Source organism: Asparagus officinalis, unplaced genomic scaffold (assembly GCF_001876935.1).
Source record: "Asparagus officinalis unplaced genomic scaffold, Aspof.V1 AsparagusV1_Un47, whole genome shotgun sequence".
NCBI classification, from domain to species: Eukaryota; Viridiplantae; Streptophyta; class Magnoliopsida; order Asparagales; family Asparagaceae; genus Asparagus; species Asparagus officinalis.
The window spans coordinates 175,420-194,700 of record NW_017972313.1 but is presented as its reverse complement, the minus strand read 5'-3'; the positions used below and the strand labels follow the sequence as shown (position 1 = coordinate 194,700).

Here is a 19,281-nt window from a genome sequence, read left to right as displayed (position 1 = left end):
ATTTTTATCTAAATCAGAAATTCTATTTTTCATGATATCACATTCAGATTTAAGATAAATATTATTTTTAGTCAATAATTTATTTTTAGAAAATAACTCATCATTTAGTTCCTTCAATTTTTCAACTTGTGAGGACTTTGAAGAAAGAACAAATCCAATACCAAAGTGATTGTTTGAAGATTTTTGAAATAAGAGTAAATCATTCAAATTCTCTTTTCCTATATTAAACTTGCTTACATTTAGAAATAACTCTTCATATTTGAGTTTAAGTGTAACCATATTTTTATCTAAATCAGAAATTCTATTTTTCATGATATCACATTCAGATTTAAGATAAATATTATTTTTAGTCAATAATTTATTTTTAGAAAATAACTCATCATTTAGTTCCTTCAATTTTTCAACTTGTGAGGACTTTGAAGAAACTAATTCTCAGCTTAATCTCTCATTTTCATTTTTCAAAATCTTATAATTAGAATTTAAATCCTTAAATCTAACATATAGTTCATTAAATGCTTCTAATAACTCTTCATTATCAAAAATCACTTACTTTATTTTCTTGTGTCATGAAGCACATGTAAGCAAATTGCTCTTTTTGTTCTTCTTCTTCTTCAGAAAAGGATGCATCACTATCATCCCATGTCACTGCCAAAGCCTTCTTCTTCTTATCGTTTAACTTGTTGAAGTTTGTAGGCTTTGACTTTGACTTTAGAAAAGGACAATCATTCTTCATGTGTCCTGGCTTATTACATCCATAACAAAGATTTCTGGATGATTTCCGCACATTTTGAGCGGAAATTAATTTCTATAAAATGTGGTACTTTTATGTACTTTATAGAAAACTTTTCTAAAAAAAATTTTTGAACCAAACACGGTTTATAGAAATCTCTAGAAAAATTTTATTTACAAAACTGTCACTATCATCCATTTTCTATAAAGTTTTTTATAAAACCACTCAAACCAAACAGGCCCTAAACAAATGAAAGCTAGAATAATTTATGCACCCGCCCGGTGTTCACGGACGTAAACTTATATTTGGTGGTGATATTTATCCTATCTATAATTTAGTACTGTGTTATATATGTTTGTAACTGGTAATTATGTAACCTTTTTTCAGTATACTTTATCGCATTTTAGATATAAACCTTACACAAAGTTGCATTTGAAGTGCAATAGTAAAATAATATCAATTCTTTAGTTATATAAGAACAAGATTTTTATAATTATATAAATATTTAATATGATTCAGAAACATACAATATAAAGGAAGTTATAACCAATTCAAAAAAACACGTAACATTGCACTTGGCTGGACCGCACGGACGGAGAGGAACTGTGATCCAAAACAAATGAACACTAAAGTGACATGCGCGCCAGCCCGTGTTTCATGTAACAAGTTATGAGGTCTTCTAGCATTTTAATTTGATTTTTTAAATATGCCAATAGAAAATTCTCAAGCAAATATAATATGATTATACTATAGTTAATCTATAGTTATTCATTTTCATTATTATTAAATTAAAATATTTAATATACCACGGTTCATTTTGTCCATACAAATCCAACTATCTACTATTTTCGTTAATACCAATAAAAACACCTTCTGCCATAATCAAGCAGCTCTTCCAACAGAACACCAAAACTCAGTACGCAGAAGCGTACACAATTTTGCCGAAAGACTCAGGAGGAAAGTTTTTATTGCATCAAACACCACTACGATGGCTTTCATAAATCTCTTTGCTTCCCAGAGCCAGGTTATAGGATCTCAAGCTACCAGTGCTCATAAGAATAATCTCAATTATTAGCAAAAATGTATTAAAAATTTGCGCTATGCCTAAGAAACCCCCTCTCGTTTCTATTTCCTTCTTCAGTTAGTCTTCCAAAGAATATCAATGCATTTTCGAGAATTACTATAAAAAAGATCCTAACTAAAACAAAAGGAGTATAATTTCACTAGACCTACACACGAAACATGATATTCCCCTCTTCTCTAAAGAAATGCATCAAGCTTCTTAGACTTTGAATGCGGCGGCCTAAAATCCTCTAACCGAAGATTAGAGTTCACAAGGATCTCTTTCATAGTGAACTCACCCTTCTCTAATTTTATGCTCTCCAATATGCTGCCAAGGACCTCTGACGCCAACCCAATCTCTAGAAGACGGCCGGGCTCCTCTCCACCTTCATGAATCAATTTACCTATATCTCTTAATGACACCACATTCTCCAATATCACCTTTACGAAGATGCGCCCAAGGAATTCAGCTGCTCTTGGAGCATCATTCACAGCGTCCTCCAATGATGAGAGAACAGATCCAAACCTGTTAGAAGACCGAAAAAAAACAAAAAGGAGAGGCATTTTAGAGTTTATTGATAGCGCTGTTTGAATGGGAATAAGTTAAAAGGTTTTTACCCTTGACTGAGCTGGTTTTCACTGAGCAAGCTATCTTGAGATTTGCAGAGATCAACTAGAAGCTTAGCCAACAGATCTCTCTCGATATCTTTTCTCTCGAAGGAATCTGTTACCCAGAGAGAAACCATGGAAGGATAGAAGCTTGGAGAGTTCAGCTCTTTAATGCACAAAGCAACCTCCTCCTCATCCTTGGCACTGGAAACAAGGAGATGTTTGTGAACAAATTGTCTAAAAGCAACATAGTATTTTCAACAAAGTGCTCTGATATTGAAGCCTTGAATTCCGGAACTATATTTTGGAAAGACTATACAAATTTCTAAGAATTAATCAGTAAAAGACAATGTAGGAAAGTGTCATGAAGCAAAAGGCCTTTAGCATCTTCCATACCAGTGCAACTACAAACCAAGATATATTTGCTCTTTATGAGAGCCAATTGCCAGAAACGGGGCAAAAAAAAATACTGCATGAATACTGTGTACAAACACTAGAATTATATAATAACTTTTAAGGTAGACGCAAAATAACTTGCGAAACAGAGATGTCAGAATGGTATATTTGGGTGGTACAAATAGATCTAAGCTGTGTTTCGTCGAAAGAAGGAAGCTATGCAAAAGGCGAGGAAACTTTCATCTCATTATAATTGTCCAAGAATAGAACACATTATTTTGTGCCCTAGTATGCTAGCTCAATTTATCTGCTCGATTTTAGCATCTAACTTATATGACAACAAAAGGATTACCTGCCATTGGGTCATGGAAATAATATCAATTTTATATATTAACTTAAATGTCTATTAATCATCATTAGTAATATGCTAATCAGTTTAGCTTACCTAGTTTATGCTTATTTACCACAGACAATGGATGATATTTATCCCCAATCCCTCAATGTTTGCCTATTAACCTTTTTTCTTCCCCAAAGGTTATTTCCTTGCACTTGTCCAACCATTTAAAAATGATAATGAAACAAATGTCAAATAATAGAACTTGAATATTTATTAATTATTATTAATATGCTAATCAATTCAATTTATATAGCCCACGCCTAGTATTTACACAGATTTATCCATTGACAATGGGTAAATTGTATTTAACCCTCCCAAAGTCCAAAGTTTATCGTTCGAGCACATATCCATCTATAGTTTCTCTAAACAGTTTTTCCTCCCAATGTTTATTGGGTTAGCATTTTGACCTCCTACAGTTTAAAATTGTCATGTTCTAGCTAGTCATTTTCATGACAAAAATATCCATGATTTTACAGATATTCTATATCCTAGAAAAAGAAATGATGTAAATCACTAAATTTAAAAAATAAATAGAAATAAAAGTATCAAACAACTTTTGTCTTCCTTAATCAAAATCAAAGCCCACTGCAATCCTTATTCGTACATATAATATAAAATTAAAACAATAATTCTAATTATTCCATACCTATGCCTAATGATAAATCTAACTCTTAAATGAAATAGCATTTTAGTAAATAGGGAATATGATTAGCCAATAACTATTTTTATTTGATTGATTAATTAACACATTTTAGGATTTTAGTTCAATTTTAAATATTTAAACTTTTGTCAAATTTGAGTTTTCATTTCAATCTTCAAAATCTCAAGGTTTAGAACTTCTGATTTGCAGATGTACTAGATTTAGGATAAGAAGCATAGAAAGAAAAAAAGGTTAAAGCCTATCATAGATACCTTAGCATACCACACTTCTTACCAAAATAGCTTTGTTACTTGTTAGTATTTTAATCAATTAGAAATGATTTACAATTATTACTCCTATAGTTTGAAACTGTATGGGAAGTAAAGGGTGAAAAAGTCTATTCGACCCAATTATTGACATAATTAGTTTCCATTAGACATTGGAAGGCAGTGTTTCAAAATATAATAATATGCCTTAAATGTACCTTTCAATCTTCCAGTGAGATTTCATTAGCTCATAAATTTACCTTTGATTAAATAAAAAGTTACATCCAAAAAAACATGAATGTTTCTACAGTTGATAAAAATGCAAGTATCAATTGTATTAATGCACTCTAATAGAAAAGCAGCTACTATAATTCATGATGTAACTGCACTTCAAAAATAAAACTAAACTCTAGTTTTAAAATGATCATAATTTAAGTGCAGACAAGCAATTAGATTTCAGACGCCAAACTTCAAAGCTATAGGACAAGTCTCAGAAAAAACAACTGTACTACGTAAAGCCTCAATACTACTGCTAAATACATCAAAAGAGGTCAAATGGTCAAATAATCATTAGTTCTTTTATTCCTCACAGTTCAACACCAGGAATAGAGACGTGCATGCTAGTTTGCAATACATAAATTAGTGAATAAACTAACATGGTTTTAAATATTGGATTCGGGTTCATGTCGGGTTCATGTCGGATGGCTGAAATCCATGTCAGATAGAAGAAATCGGGGATATATCGGGAGACATGGACTAAATGTCAGATTGTCATATCGGGTGGTACGCATATGTATAATATCATGTCCTAAATCTAAGCATTCCTAAATTCAATATAAGCATACTTTATAAATTCTAGAGGCGACGTCGGCGATGGGTGGATTCCGACATCTCAGAGAGGCAGTATCGGGGCTCTTCTTCTTCTTCGTCTACTCGGGATCCTTCGGATGAGCCACCGACCACCCTCTTTCTTTTATCCCGATGACGGGATACCATGTCATCTTCAGGTTCGGTTGGGGTTCGGATTTCGGGGCGCAACGGGAGATGGACGACGGGGGGCCGAGATAGAGGTGGAGGAAGGGCGTCGTCATTCACGAAAGGAGTGATGGGTTTCCAAGTCCGCTGTAACCCTAATTTTTCTCTTTTCTTTCTATCGGGTTCATAAGAAACCCTTAAACATGAGAACGGATCAAATATGTTTGGGTTTTTATCACTACACCCAAACCAGATAACAAAAACAGATCTAAAAAAAAGTCATATCAGCCGATTTTTCAAAGCTGAAAAATCGGCCAATATGCCCGATATTTCCGATTTGGTCCTGAAAACCGACATATGAGTTAAAAACACCCATGTCATGTCGCTTAAGCCCTCAAACCAACATGTCGGCCGACATTTAAAACCTTTACTAACAAATGATCCCTATGTTTTTATTGCTGCAAGAGGCATTAGGTTCAATGAGATGGTAATGTGTAGCATGAGCATATCCACTGCAAAAACAATCAAGACATTGACAAAGATTTAATGAAATGGTGGTGAATCAAAATTAGATAAAGACTGTAGCCTTTGTAGAATGAATCTAGATATGGGAGACTCATAGGTGAAGCGAATCATCAAGGTAGCTTGAAACTATATCATCAGAGAGCAGTGCCGGTTATTACAAATATCTTTTGGGGGCATTTGGTTGCTTGCAACTATAGTTGCAATGCAAGTGCTATTTGTATGCAATTGAGACATTGCAACTCTTCTTACATGCAACTATAGTTGCAATTGTTTAGTTCACAATTTAAAATTTTCAACTTGTAGTTAAACTGTTTCATTTTACTTGTAACTTTACATATGCAATTTACTCTTTCACCATTAAAAAATTAATAAAGTTATTATTCTTTTCACAATTTTAAAATATTTATTTTAAAAAAAATAATGGTTCTTATTATTAAGTAAATTGACTTACATTTTTAAAAAAAATCGTAAATAATATTTTATTAAAATAATTATTTTTAAAAATAATATATTTTTGTAAAATAACTTTCTTGGTAAAAATATATTTTGTAAAAGAATTTCATTAAAAATAACTTTTTCATAATTTTTTTGAAATAAAGTATTTTGAAAACATACTATTGAAATTTTTTTAAAATAAATATTTAAAAAATTATAATTGTCCTCAAGAAAACTTTTATTTTTAAAAAAATATTACTTTTCAATTTATTTTTTCATATATTTTTTCAAATTAGTTTTCCAAGAAAGAATATTTCTTCAAAAGATAGCTTTTTTAAGAAATATTTTTTTAGAGAAAATTTAACCCCACGTAGACCTAAAATAGACCCGTACAGGGGTCACTTCCCTTCCCAGAAAAAAAGAAGAAAAAAAAAGAGGGAAAAGACCCACACACACTTGTAGTTTTTCGTAATTTAGACACCAAGATTCATTTGGGGGAAGCTTATTCCAACTAAATCGGTGCCTACTGGGACGCCTCAGATGTTCACTAAGAATATCCACTTTGAGAAGCAACAGCAGGTTTCATGTCCGTTTGATTTCCATAGTAAAAAGAGGCTTAACAAGCATAGGCATGGTCGGACCAGAAAATTTTGCCAGTATAAGTGGAACAGTATAAGATGAGAGGAATATAGAAGGATATTCAGCAATGATCTGAACCAACTAAGCTCCTCTCTATAATGCCACAATGATGAGAAGAAAACCAAGAGAGGCATCAGAAAGGTAAGCCAAAAAAACAACTCCCTTAAAGAACAGCCGGCATGTAACAGAAAATAGGGAGAAAATTTACAAGTTCCATAGAAATCCTAGTAGAAAATGGTACCAAAAAATATTGAGATGAAGATTACAGTCTTGTCATCTTTATGCAACTAATAAATGGAGAACTATGTACTAACTTCATACAATCTCTTCACCCTGAAGATTCCATATGAGATGGATAATCTTACTTGTACTAGACCATAAACGATCCTGACAATATCTCAGTAGGTTCAATGGTCACCCCCATGATGCACAATTACACGGCCCAGGGTGTACTACAAGCAGATGCTGATAACTTGCATATAAATTATATTAGGAGTAAGATTCAATTGGGTATATCTGGTTTGTTCTCTGCCTAAGAGATAAATTTGATTATCTACACATTGTCATCTTTAGCTTTCTTCAATACTCTTAATCTAGGGGAATTTATATTTTGTCCTGTTTTCACAAACTTAGATCTCAAGACCCAAAAAAATAAGATCCTTTACGATTAGGCAGCCAAGGTTTTACTGAAACTACATCGTCATTTTGGCTAAGAACTTTAAAACACTGCATAGAATATCAACATCAATTTGACATCAACAATTAGAAAGTTCAGCTCTTTCACCTTTCTCAACTTTGATATTGGCGGAGATTATTTTCGTAGGAAAGAGGCTTAGGACCTGTAATAACTTAGTTACCAAAATGTTCATTCCACTACTTCAACATGGTGACACAAACATTAGTTTCAATTTTAGATAAGTGCACAGTAAGCATGATTTAACATGATTATAAATATGAGAATATGGATAAACTACAACAATGATGATGAGGTAAATCTTAGAAAAATCGGATGAGATAAAGTACAGCTTACCTCCTCAACCAAACAAATTGAAAGGGACAAAGCTTGTATTTGTAATATATAGTAAACAGAAGGTAATAAATATTCAAACAAACAAGTAATGAACAAGAGACATGTACCTGTAGAACTCCCTTATTGCTGATATTGACTTTTCCCGTAAAGCCTCTTCGTTCAATGGTTTTGAATCAGAAGCTGCTATCAGAGTACAACCTAGGGATTCATGTGTTCGCCCAGCAGGTGTATTAGGTGGTGCACATGACCTATCCAGTGTTCTCAATGCTGCATCTTCCCTTGAGCTGTAAGGTACCCTGTCTGGTGTATTATAGACATTTGAACCTGATGTCATTCTCCGGTTATCTCCAACGGAAAGAAGAGTCTCTCCCAGAGAACTTGACATTGATGTTTGTCCCCTAAAAGACATCCCCCTTGCAAGACCACCTTGTGGACCAAGGGTAATAGAACTATCATCAGGTCTTTGAGTCAAGGGAAGCAACAATGTCCTGTTCTCAAGAGGATGGCGGTCCTCTGACCGTACATCCTGCATGCCATAGCCACGGGCTTGAGAGGGTAATCCACGGAGGCCACCAGTTTGGGAGCCTGGGGAAGGTAATATGGAGGATGCTCGTGGACCATAATCAATAGGTGGTCCTCTTCTTGAAGAAGAATTCATGCTAGGACCACGAGTCAATCTGCTAGTTTGAGATTGCCGTTCTTGAGCTGCATCCCTATGTACCTCTTCAATCTTCTTGGGCCCTTCAACCTTTCTCCTTTGTTGCCATCTGTTTTTCCTCAAATCAATTACATCTCTCAGCATGAACCTGACCCGTGAAGGTAATTCCTGATTAGTTGATAACTTTATCATTGCTTCAAAATATGCATCCATGTGTTCCTTAGCCTTGGCATGATCTATCTGATCTCCTATTGTAGTCATCAACTTGCACAGGGATTCAAGGTCTTCTACATCAAGTTTCTCATGCTGCCGGAGCAACTTCTGGATGCACTCATGCATTATCCTCTCTGTTAGCATCTTCTTTTTGTACAATTCTCCAATCAAGCGGATGTTTCCAAGCATACGCCTACGTGCCTTGATCCTTTTTTCCTCTCTCTCTTGCTGAGACTGTTTAATCTCACCTTCCTCTTCAACTCTGTCAGCTTCAGCCTGCTCTCTTTCCCCTCTTTCAAATTCCTCCTGGCACTTATTAAGGAGTAGCCTTCTAAAGGTAATTTTTTCATCGTTCTCAGTGAAATCCGGTAATGCACCAGAAAGATGGAAACAGAAATTCGCATACATTTCACAGAAAGTTGGCTCCATCAGTGCTTTATCAAAAATCTGTGATATTACACCAGAGAGGGTGACAGTATTGTCGATGTTAACCTCTTTAACTTGCAGAAAGAGTTTCTCAAAATTCTGAGGTGTTAACTTGTTTAGAATGCCTTTCAGCTGTCTTTGCTTCGCCTGTTCCTCGTCTGACACTTTACCTATTTCATATTTTCTCTCAGCCTTGTGCATAACCTGCAAAGGTGTTTGAGGAGAAGGCATTAAACCTCGTGAACTGTTTTGGGAACGCCATTGGTCTGAATCAGAGTTATAACGCAATGATCCTCCCTGAGGTGTAACTGATTGCATAGGACCAGGGAAAATTGGAAACTGATTTGACGCTTGTCCACGTGGATTTCTTAAAACCCCATGAGTGACACCTGGAACAGGACAAATATTATGACCATCTGAGCGTAGAGGAAAAGGGCCAGGTGCCTTGGACCATCTGTCATCATTCCTGGAAACTCCCTGAGATCTCTCCGTTATCCTTCCAGGACTAGGATAGGCACCCCGGTCAACAACATGTAAATTACTAAGTGAAGCACTCATCAGCACATCAGCTATATCAGATCCGATCTCAAAACTAACAGGAAGATCAGTGCAGTGCTCTAAGAATGTTAAAAGGAAATCTCTAGTGTACTTCTTTGTGCTGGTGGCTTCACATTCATCGTTATCACTATGCTTGTTTGTTTCATTAACCTGCTTTCCATTCTCCAGCTTGGGGGTTGAGATATCCGCTGCATCTTCCCAGTCATCAACTTCAGCTTTTCTTTGTCCATCTTCCTCAATTTTAACTTCATCTTTATCATGATTATCTGCTTCTTGTTTTTCCCTATCAACTATTGAAGAACTATCTACACTTTCTGAGGTATATGCAAGTTGAGGCTTTTCCTCTGGACCCTTGTATGCGTTGTACAGGTCAGAACGTCCTGCAGCATCAGCTTTTGAGAATATCTCTCTTCTTTTCTTCTTTTTTCCAGTAATAGGCTTAACCTTAGCGGACTCTGAAGGGATTTTGTCCTTGAGGCCAGATGCCACAGAGGAAGTTCGCACATCTTCAGGAATCTCCACAATAGACGCTTCTGAAATTGTTGTCCTCTCAGATATTGGGGCTTCAAATGAGCCAACATCTTCAACGCATGTTATTTTCATTTCATCTTTAACAGTGTGTGGAAAAGAAGGCGCGTCTTTCTCATTGTTAGCAGCATATTTATGCTCCAAAGATGTAGGAGCTGTTCTTTCTACCATATTCAATGTCCTTTGAGCAGCTGTTCTACTCTCTTCCTCTTTAACCAACACATCTGGCTTTCCATCTTCAGAAGACCTTGTGATGGTAGGAACTGGATCAACTTTAGCGTTACTATTATCTGTAGAAACCTCAAAAGCTTTTCCATGTTCCGACTCTTCTGACATCTTTTTTCTGCATTCAACTTCGAGAGTAACATTATCAGTTTTCTGTGAAGCAGAATCTATATTTTCAGATATGTTTTCATCCAGCTCAAAGTCAGCGCTAGATGACACCTTCGGACCTCTCACAGTACAGCTCTTTGGAAAATGTTCTGGTGCGTCCTCAGCCTTAACAGCTCCAGTCGAACCTGAATCAGCAGGTATAAATTTACTTTTGATTGACTTACTGCTTCTGGCTTCAGTTCTAGCACTATGTTCTGGACAAGAAGAAGGCAAGTCAGTTGTAGCAGTTGATGTATTCTCCCCAGAAGATTCACGAATTTTTTGAGTACCTTCAACTAATTGTGTACTGCTCACAGGTTCCGAGCTGCTATCCTTGTAAATTTTTAAAGAAGACAAGTTTGTAGCTGATTCATCTGTCTGCATGAATTGAATAATGAACGAGTTAGAAAACAACAACTAGAAACATAGTACAAGATTTCAAAATGAGAAGGACAGTAGTTAGAAGCTTGAGAAGTCATACTTGTCCTTGTTGCTGAGATGGCTTCAGATCTTTTATGCTTGATTTTTTCTGGTTATCCTTCAAGGAATCTGATCTTCCAATAGGTTCAATTTTTTTGCTATCAATCGCTAATAAGGCAGATCCAGAATTCACTGAAGGAATGGCTGGAGCTGATGAAGTTCCAGGATATGTTATTTTTGTTGAAACAACTGAAGCCGCTGCAACTGAACGTCCACCTCGAGTGATGTCTGATAACTGAGTAAGCGTCTCAGACTGCTGCGGAGAACTTTCTGTTAAGCTTGCATTATTCCTTTGCTGACACTGATCAATGAAAGTGGCTTCCCCGGCTGGCTTTAAGAATCTAGTCTCCTCAGCCTTGTTATTAGGCATGCTAATAGTCACGGAAGGTCCCCCAACTTTTGGACCAACTGGAGCAGCAGTTGGCTTCACTGACCCCTGAGGCAGAGCTGGTGGAGCTGTAACTAGAGGAGGTTCTGACTTTATCATTTCAGAGGGACTATGAAAAGGAGGCAGAGATTTGCTACCCGGCATGGGATTCAGGAGTGATGGGTTCATAAATGAAATGGCTTGGCCACTCTGTCCAGCTGGGTAGCTAATCCTTGGCGGTTGTGAACCTGTAGTCAATGATGTGCTAGTAGGAAAGTAGATTGGTGAAGGATTATATGAATTTGGTTGCATCTGAGGAAAATAATGTGAGGAAGTGAATGATGTAATAGTATGAGATTGTGGCCCTGCATTACGAGGTAGCCTTTGCCCTGATGAGCTACCATTCACATGAGAATTCGTCCTCTTATCAAGCCTCAACTCCTCATGGGTCTCTGGATGAGTAATTTTTACGGTAGTTTTACGAGGGCCGCCAAAATTTGCAGGCTGCTGCTGCTGCTGAGAAAATTGTGGGGCAGTAATAGCAATCCCAAGGTTCCCAAACTGTGGACCAAGCTGGAGACCATGTTGAGGTCCAAAACCCAAGCCTTGTCCCTGGTGAATCATTGCCTGATGCTGCATAGGATGAGACTGGAGATTATGAGCAAACATCTGTTGTGGAACTTGGGAGGCATTTCCTATGGGCAAAGTCATAGGCATTTGTTGCAGAACAGGGGTACCGAATTGCATAGAGATTGGTGGTTGCTGAAATGGCATGGCCATAGATATATCAGGCATAGATACCAAAGCAGACTTTCGCTGCGGTGCAACTGATGCAGTTGGAATTTGTTGGTGCACCTCTCTCTTTACCTGCACAGGAGGGTGCAACTCACTAGTAGATTGTTCAATGCCAACTACATCCTTCCTTGCCGGTTCTGACTTCTGCTTAGGACCAGGAGGTATAGGCTGTGTGGGGACAGCCCTGAATGAATCATGATGAGCCTGCATGATAGAGTGAATGCCTTAAACATTTCATGAATAAGAGAACACTATAAAGTGTTGACAGTTATAATAGTGGTGGCTTTTTGGTTGATATTGGAAAGCATTTAAGTGATGAAGCATTAAAAACAACAAGAACAGTTATCAGCGTACCTGGTCTCGCAGCTGCTCGTCAAGGTTAGGTGGTGCTGAGCTGGTCCTGGCAGGAATCTACATAGTTAAAATAATTTTTGCAGTCATCCCAAATAGAACATGAAAAGGATCAATATATATGGTCCATTTCCACAAAGTATCAAATAACTGACAGTTACCTGCAACCCATTCACAATACCAGGACTTATAGTCCCAAATTGGAGAGCGAATGGCTTTGTCTCTTCTCCTGATGAAATGAAAATCGCACAATAACAAAAAATAACGTTAACATTAAAGAAAAACATTTTTGTATAATCTCAACTACACACGCATACGTACACACACACATACATATATATATGTATATATGTACATGTATACATAAATACATATATGTGTATGTGTATACATATATACACATATACATATAATCTCAACTACACACACATATATACATATATATGTATATACACATAGGGAGAGGTTCTAATAAAAACCTCCTTAGCCTAAAAACTAAAAACCAATATCATCCATTGGATCTAGGTGAATCCAATGGCTGGGAGTCAGTCAAACAGTCAACAGACACATATATTAATTACATGCATTAATTACCTCAACGAACACAAATCTGGATTCACTGCAGTGAATCTGGATTCACTTGCAGTGAAAAACGTGTTCGTTGAGGTAATGAATCTGGATTCAGTGCAGAGTGAATCTGGATTCACTGCAGTGAAGGACGTGTTCATTGAGGTCATGAATCTGGAATCCCTATAGTGAATCTGGATTCACTGCGTTGAGGTAATTAATGCATGTGTTTAATGAGGTAATTAATGCATGTGTCTGTTGACTGTTTGACCGAATCCTAGCCATTGGATGATATTGGTTTTTAGTTTTTAGGCTAAGGAGGTTTTTATTAGAACCTCTCCCTATACAAATATATACATATATACATATATATGCATACTTATATATACATATATACGTATATATGTATACATGCACATATATACATATATACGCATGTATGTATGCATGGGTATGTATGTGTGTGTAGTTGAGATTATACAAAACATGACATGTTTGTATAATCTCAACTACACACACACACACACACACACACATATATATATATATATATATATATATATATATATATATATATATATATATATATATATATATGAGAAATGTGGGTATGCCTGGTAGTGATGTGTCACATCCCCATCCACTTAATACCCATGTGAATGTTCCCACATTTGAATGAGTGAGGAGAATTTGACACCTACTACCAAGCACAATTTTTTGTGCTCTGGTACCAAGCATACCCATATTTCTCTCCTCTCCTCTCTCTCTCCTCTCTCTTCTCTCTCTCTCTCTCTCTCTCTCTCTCTCTATATATATATATATATATATATATATATTATAATATATATATAATATATATATATATATATATATATATATATATCAGATATATAAATATATATATACACACACATATATGCATCTATGTATATGTATGTATGTGTATATATGTGTGTGTGTATATATCTATATGTGTATATATATGTTTACATGTATATGTACATGTATGTATATATGTATGTACAGTTTGAATGAAGAAGCTTTCCTTCTTTCATCAACCCAATGGAAGGCTTAAGAGAAGAGCTCGGCTGGCTCTCTATTTCTAATTTCCACATATCATCGATCTCGATGTTGGCCCTTCCAGTCAGAAAACCTCAAATGAGCATCAAAATACACAACCCCAACTATTTTATTATTTCTAATTTCCGCATATCATCCTCCCTCAAAAGGGTGAAGATCACATACATAAAACCTCAAATGAGCATCAAAATACATAACCCCAACTATTTTATTATTCCTAATTTCCGCATATCATCCTCCCTCAAAAGGGTGAAGATCACATGCGTACATACACACATACAGACATACACACCCACACACCTACGCACCCACGCGCCCATGCACGCGCGCGCACACACACACACATACATACATACGTACGTACATACATACATACATATAATTATATGTGTGTGTGTTATGCAAACCATTCAAGTGCGTTTCAAAAGAAAGTAGTAGCTGCGCACACTGCAGCACCCTGTGCAGTCAAAATTACAGGAAGTAAACACAAGCCAAAGAATGGCCTTCTATTCATTCACCAATATTAAAAAATAGTGGTACTGAAGGTACCTTTGACGGGTGTGATCAGCATTGTAGAATCTGAAATCCCAATAGAAGATTGTGAAGATGGAGCTTTTGGAAGGGGCCGAGATGTCGTGGAGATCGGTGTATCTGGCCTTGGACCACTTGGCAATGCTACAACAAATGGCCCCATAAGAACCAACAAGACCGAAATAAAAAGGTAGCAATTAAAAAAAGGAACAAAACAAAGCATCTAAAGAATAAACTTGAACCCTTTTTTTTTGGGTATGACTGACCTAGAGAGCATAACAAATTAACAAAAACTTAAAAGAAGATAGACAAAACCAGCATTCCATTTCTAAGCATTTTGAAAGCAGCCAATGAATTTAAAACATGAGGCAAAAATGCACCTAGATAACTGACCCTAATAAAATTTCTCTTACCTAGATAACTGACCCTAATCAAATTTATGAGGGAGAGGGACTAGTGTTATCGAGGCGCAAAGCGCAATGCGGGGCGCAAAGGTCCCTTACGCGCACCATGCGCAAAGCGCACAACGAGGCGCACGCCTCACTAATTGAGGCGCATAACTCAAACTAATATTTGCCAACATCATAAGACAGAAACATATAAGCAACATATTAGTTACCTACATCCAAAATTATGAGAATATCAACTTAAATCATCAAATTATGCTAACTGGAATTTTAAAGTAATAAAAAAGATACAAGAAACATCTATTTAAATCATCAAATTAAGTGATTAACAATTATGAGCATATGTTCATAAATTGTCACATAAAAGACTAAAAAATATAATTAACAAACATGACTGTTCATAATTTTCTAGTTAGTATTCTTAATTGATATTTGCTACTTAGCATGAAAAGATGAAGAATGAATGTAACAATTACATATTTACATGTTTATAATTTGCTAGTTAGCATGCTAATTAGAGAATGAAGTTATAATTAGCAAACAAGTATACTAAATTACTAATTATTGTTTCCTTTTTATAGGTTAAACATGGAAAGATGAAAATAGATTAGCAACTAGTAAGAAAGAGTATATTACATGATATAAATATGTAATTATGTAAATTATTTAAAAAATAGAAGAAAGAGTATGTTACATAACGCAGGTGTGAGGCACACGTGAGGCGCGCGCGAGGCGCACGCGAGGCGCGCGCCTCACTGCGTGCAGCGCCCCGCCTCGGTGCGGGGCGCATTTCCCCCAGGCCGAAGCGCCCGAGGCGCGCGCCTCAATAAGCCTGAGAGGGAGGGGGCGAGGGGCGAGGAGGGTGGTAAGGGGAGGGGAGGGGAGGGGAAGGAGGGGAGAAAGAGATAAGCTAGCTAATCTTTGGTTAATTGCATATTATCATTTGTAGGTAAAAGCCAAATAAAGTTTAGATATTAGTTGAACACTTGGAAGATTTTGTAATAATAAGTTTCTCTTTTAGGTTGACTTTTATTTCAATCTGAGGAATATTTATCTATCTCATTTTGGTTGCAGTAATTTTTAACTTTTTAATTATTGAGGATAATTGTAATGAATTTGATGATGAAATAGATTTGATGGTTTTTTTCTTATTTAAACACACACACACACACAACACTAGGAAGATTTTGTAATAATAAGTTTCTCTTTTAGGTTGACTTTTATTTCAATCTGAGGAATATTTATCTATCTCATTTTGGTTGCAGTAATTTTTAACTTTTTAATTATTGAGGATAATTGTAATGAATTTGATGATGAAATAGATTTGATGGTTTTTTTCTTATTTAAAAAAACACACACACACACACACAAACACACACACACACACATATATATATATATATATATCTCAGAATATTTTGCAAGCAGGTTAATCCGTCTTCCTTGTCCCTTTGAGGTCTGAGAATTGGGGAGTGACCAGGACAACAGCCACAGTTCAAAAAAATAAATCCAGAGAAACTAGATTCCCTTAAACACTCATAACTACATGCAAACAACTGTAAGCTGTTTCCTGAAGTTGATAAAATTCAAAAAAAAAGATACCAAATTTCAAAAAAGAGAGTTCAAAATGAGTATAATACAAAAAAATAATCAAAATCCTACGAATACCAAGGGAATTTTATCACAATATTTGAAAAGAATCTGAGTTAGTAACCTCTCAATTCAGCAATTTTTGAACTTACTGAAAGATTAAATCTATAAGCCACTGAATGAGTACACATATTAATAGAAAAAGCTAAAACGTGAGCCTGAGCCTGACTTACCCAGTGATGGGGGTTGACCATGAGCACCATTCTGAACAGTTCTAGGAGCAGCAGTGGCAACAGATGCTTCAGAACTCGAACTTGCAGGATTTATCCTTGACTGGGCTCCTTGTCCATTGCTAGACTTCTTGAAACTAGAGAAACCATAAAAAAGCAAACAAAGATAAAACTTTCAGATAACCAGAGTTCTCCAAACTGAGTACTAATTATTCATAGTACAACCATGAGGTAAACTATATATAACTATCTGCCCCAGATTGCTCTCATTGTACATGACAAAGTTTTTCGAAACATATAATGGATAATGGACCAAAAAAATCTCAAACTATAAAATACATATCTAATTTCAAAAGCCCATTACTCTTCAAAACCACAAAGCCGAAACAAGAAGCTCTTAGATACTACCACTTGCTCCTTGCATAAACTTCTTCAAATTAGAAAAGGCAAGGATGGAAAAGAACCAAATAATTAACAAACAGTTTGTCAATTGCTCGTCTAACTATTCAGTTATATATGATTCGGTATTTCATTTACCAGTAAATAAATAATTATTATTCGATTCCCAAACCAATAGAATTTAACTAGATGTAAATTCCTTTGTTTATCAAATATTCGTTTAAATTTTTATCTATTTTAACTTGTGTTATTGCATGTATAATATTATATACCATATTATATTTTTGACTAACTTACAATTTTTACTTAAGTTCTTACTAATTTTGAGAAACTTAAGGAATTCCAAATTGGTGTTTTAACTAAGTGCTCAAGTTATAGATTTATATATCATAATTAAATATATAAAGAATAATTCTCAATTACGAATTTAAATGATCCAAAATCTTAAGAAAAATGGAAGCCTTTCTTTCAGCCAACTAAAAATTATCTTTTAAAATTAATTAATTTAATATTCATAAAGAATAAATTATTAATCTGATGAATAAAATTTAATATTTGATAAATAATTATAGTATTCAAAAAAAATTAAATGCCCAAATTTGAAAAGAATCAGCAAATGGTACTTGAATTTTGATCCAACTCCGAAGATTTTAAATTAAATTAAACAAATACAAATATAAATATCTAAGTATTTGATTTGTATTCGGTCCATTTCCAGTCCTAAAAATCAAAATTTCCTTCATCCGCTACCATGTTTTGTGGATCCTAGAATGTAAAACTATAACCCTCAAGCCTCGCCAAAACTTCCACACCTTCGGAGCATTGGTGCAGCGGGGTAATATGGACCCAGAGCAAGCTAAATTCAAATCCAATCGACCATGCATTGAAAGAGGATTTCAAAAGGAAAAAGAAAAAAGAGAAAAAGGTGTGTTAGTCCACGCTTCGGCCCATTCAAAGCACACTCAATGTACAGCGGCATGTCAGAATGTAAGATTCTAAATCGCAACTTCCCACTACTTCTTGCAGGAGAAGTTGCCTGTGAAAGCTAGTTCAGCTAGCTGTTAGAGGTAGGGAACAGAAATATATCTTTAAAACACACGACTGACCCCATTTAATCAATGTGGGACTAATGGACCCTAACACCCAGGTGACTAAATCTGGAATCACCAACCATGCTCATTAAAAACTCAAACAGACCCAACCTTTCCTCTGCCCAGTTGCCTGAATTAGAAAATAATTTCTTACTCCATCCAAGAAAATAAACGGAAAACTCATCACCTTCGGTTGCTCGACAATGGCGGTTGATTCGGAGAAGATGAGACTTCGTGGAAAGAAGCGGCCCACCTCCGCCCTTCCCTCCACGGCCACCACCGGAAAACCCTCTGTTATTGCCGGATCGACCGCCGGTTTTCCTCAGCTGGCCGTCGCTCTTTACAAACCTAGCTTGATTACTGGACATAAATACCAAACCCTAAAATCCTCGCCTCTTCTACCCGCCCTTCAAAGATAAAAATAAAAAATAACGAAATTAATATCAAGAACATCCACTGAAAACCCTAGAAATCCACATAATCGATGTTTTTGATAGAAATCCGTCACCTTCGAAGGTTGGAAGGGATTAGGGCTCCTTCAACCCCAATGACGTTGATTTGGGGAACGGCGATCAATCATCAACAACGGCGACGGGCAGAGAGAGAAAAGGAAGTGATGAGAGAGAGAAATTTATGAAGAGAAGAGTTTTATAGAGTTGGTGTTTACGGGAGAGAGAAAAAACATGGAACGGCAGCGTGGGGAAACTTTGGGGCTATTTTGGGAAATATATTGACGTGGAGATCACGGAGGACGGTTAAAACGCCGGTTCCGGAGATGTGTCGGATCGGAGCCTTTAGATTTATCATCAACGGCCGAGATCTTTTGATGTTTTTACTGAGTGCTTCAACCTTTCTGAATAACTAATTAGCTCCTAACAAGAGGGTGATCGGTAAAATAAATAAATAAATGCATGGTAAAAAATGCTTTCCTTTA

The 19,281-nt window shown here is 35.9% G+C and overlaps 1 protein-coding gene across 1 annotated transcript; it reads right to left on the bottom strand.

Annotated features, from left to right (window-relative positions):
• Positions 1–1,666: 1,666 nt before the first annotated feature.
• On the bottom strand, positions 1,667–19,039 carry LOC109827130 (eukaryotic translation initiation factor 4G-like). The gene is given in 12 exon segments (XM_020394090.1): positions 1,667–2,318; positions 2,411–2,605; positions 7,812–10,837; positions 10,941–12,068; positions 12,174–12,305; positions 12,456–12,512; positions 12,614–12,681; positions 14,649–14,774; positions 16,861–16,994; positions 18,535–18,593; positions 18,596–18,754; positions 18,856–19,039. Coding segments are annotated over 11 exon segments (5,373 nt in total). The 5' UTR covers positions 18,716–18,754; positions 18,856–19,039; the 3' UTR covers positions 1,667–1,990.
• Between the last annotated feature and the right edge of the window lie 242 nt (positions 19,040–19,281).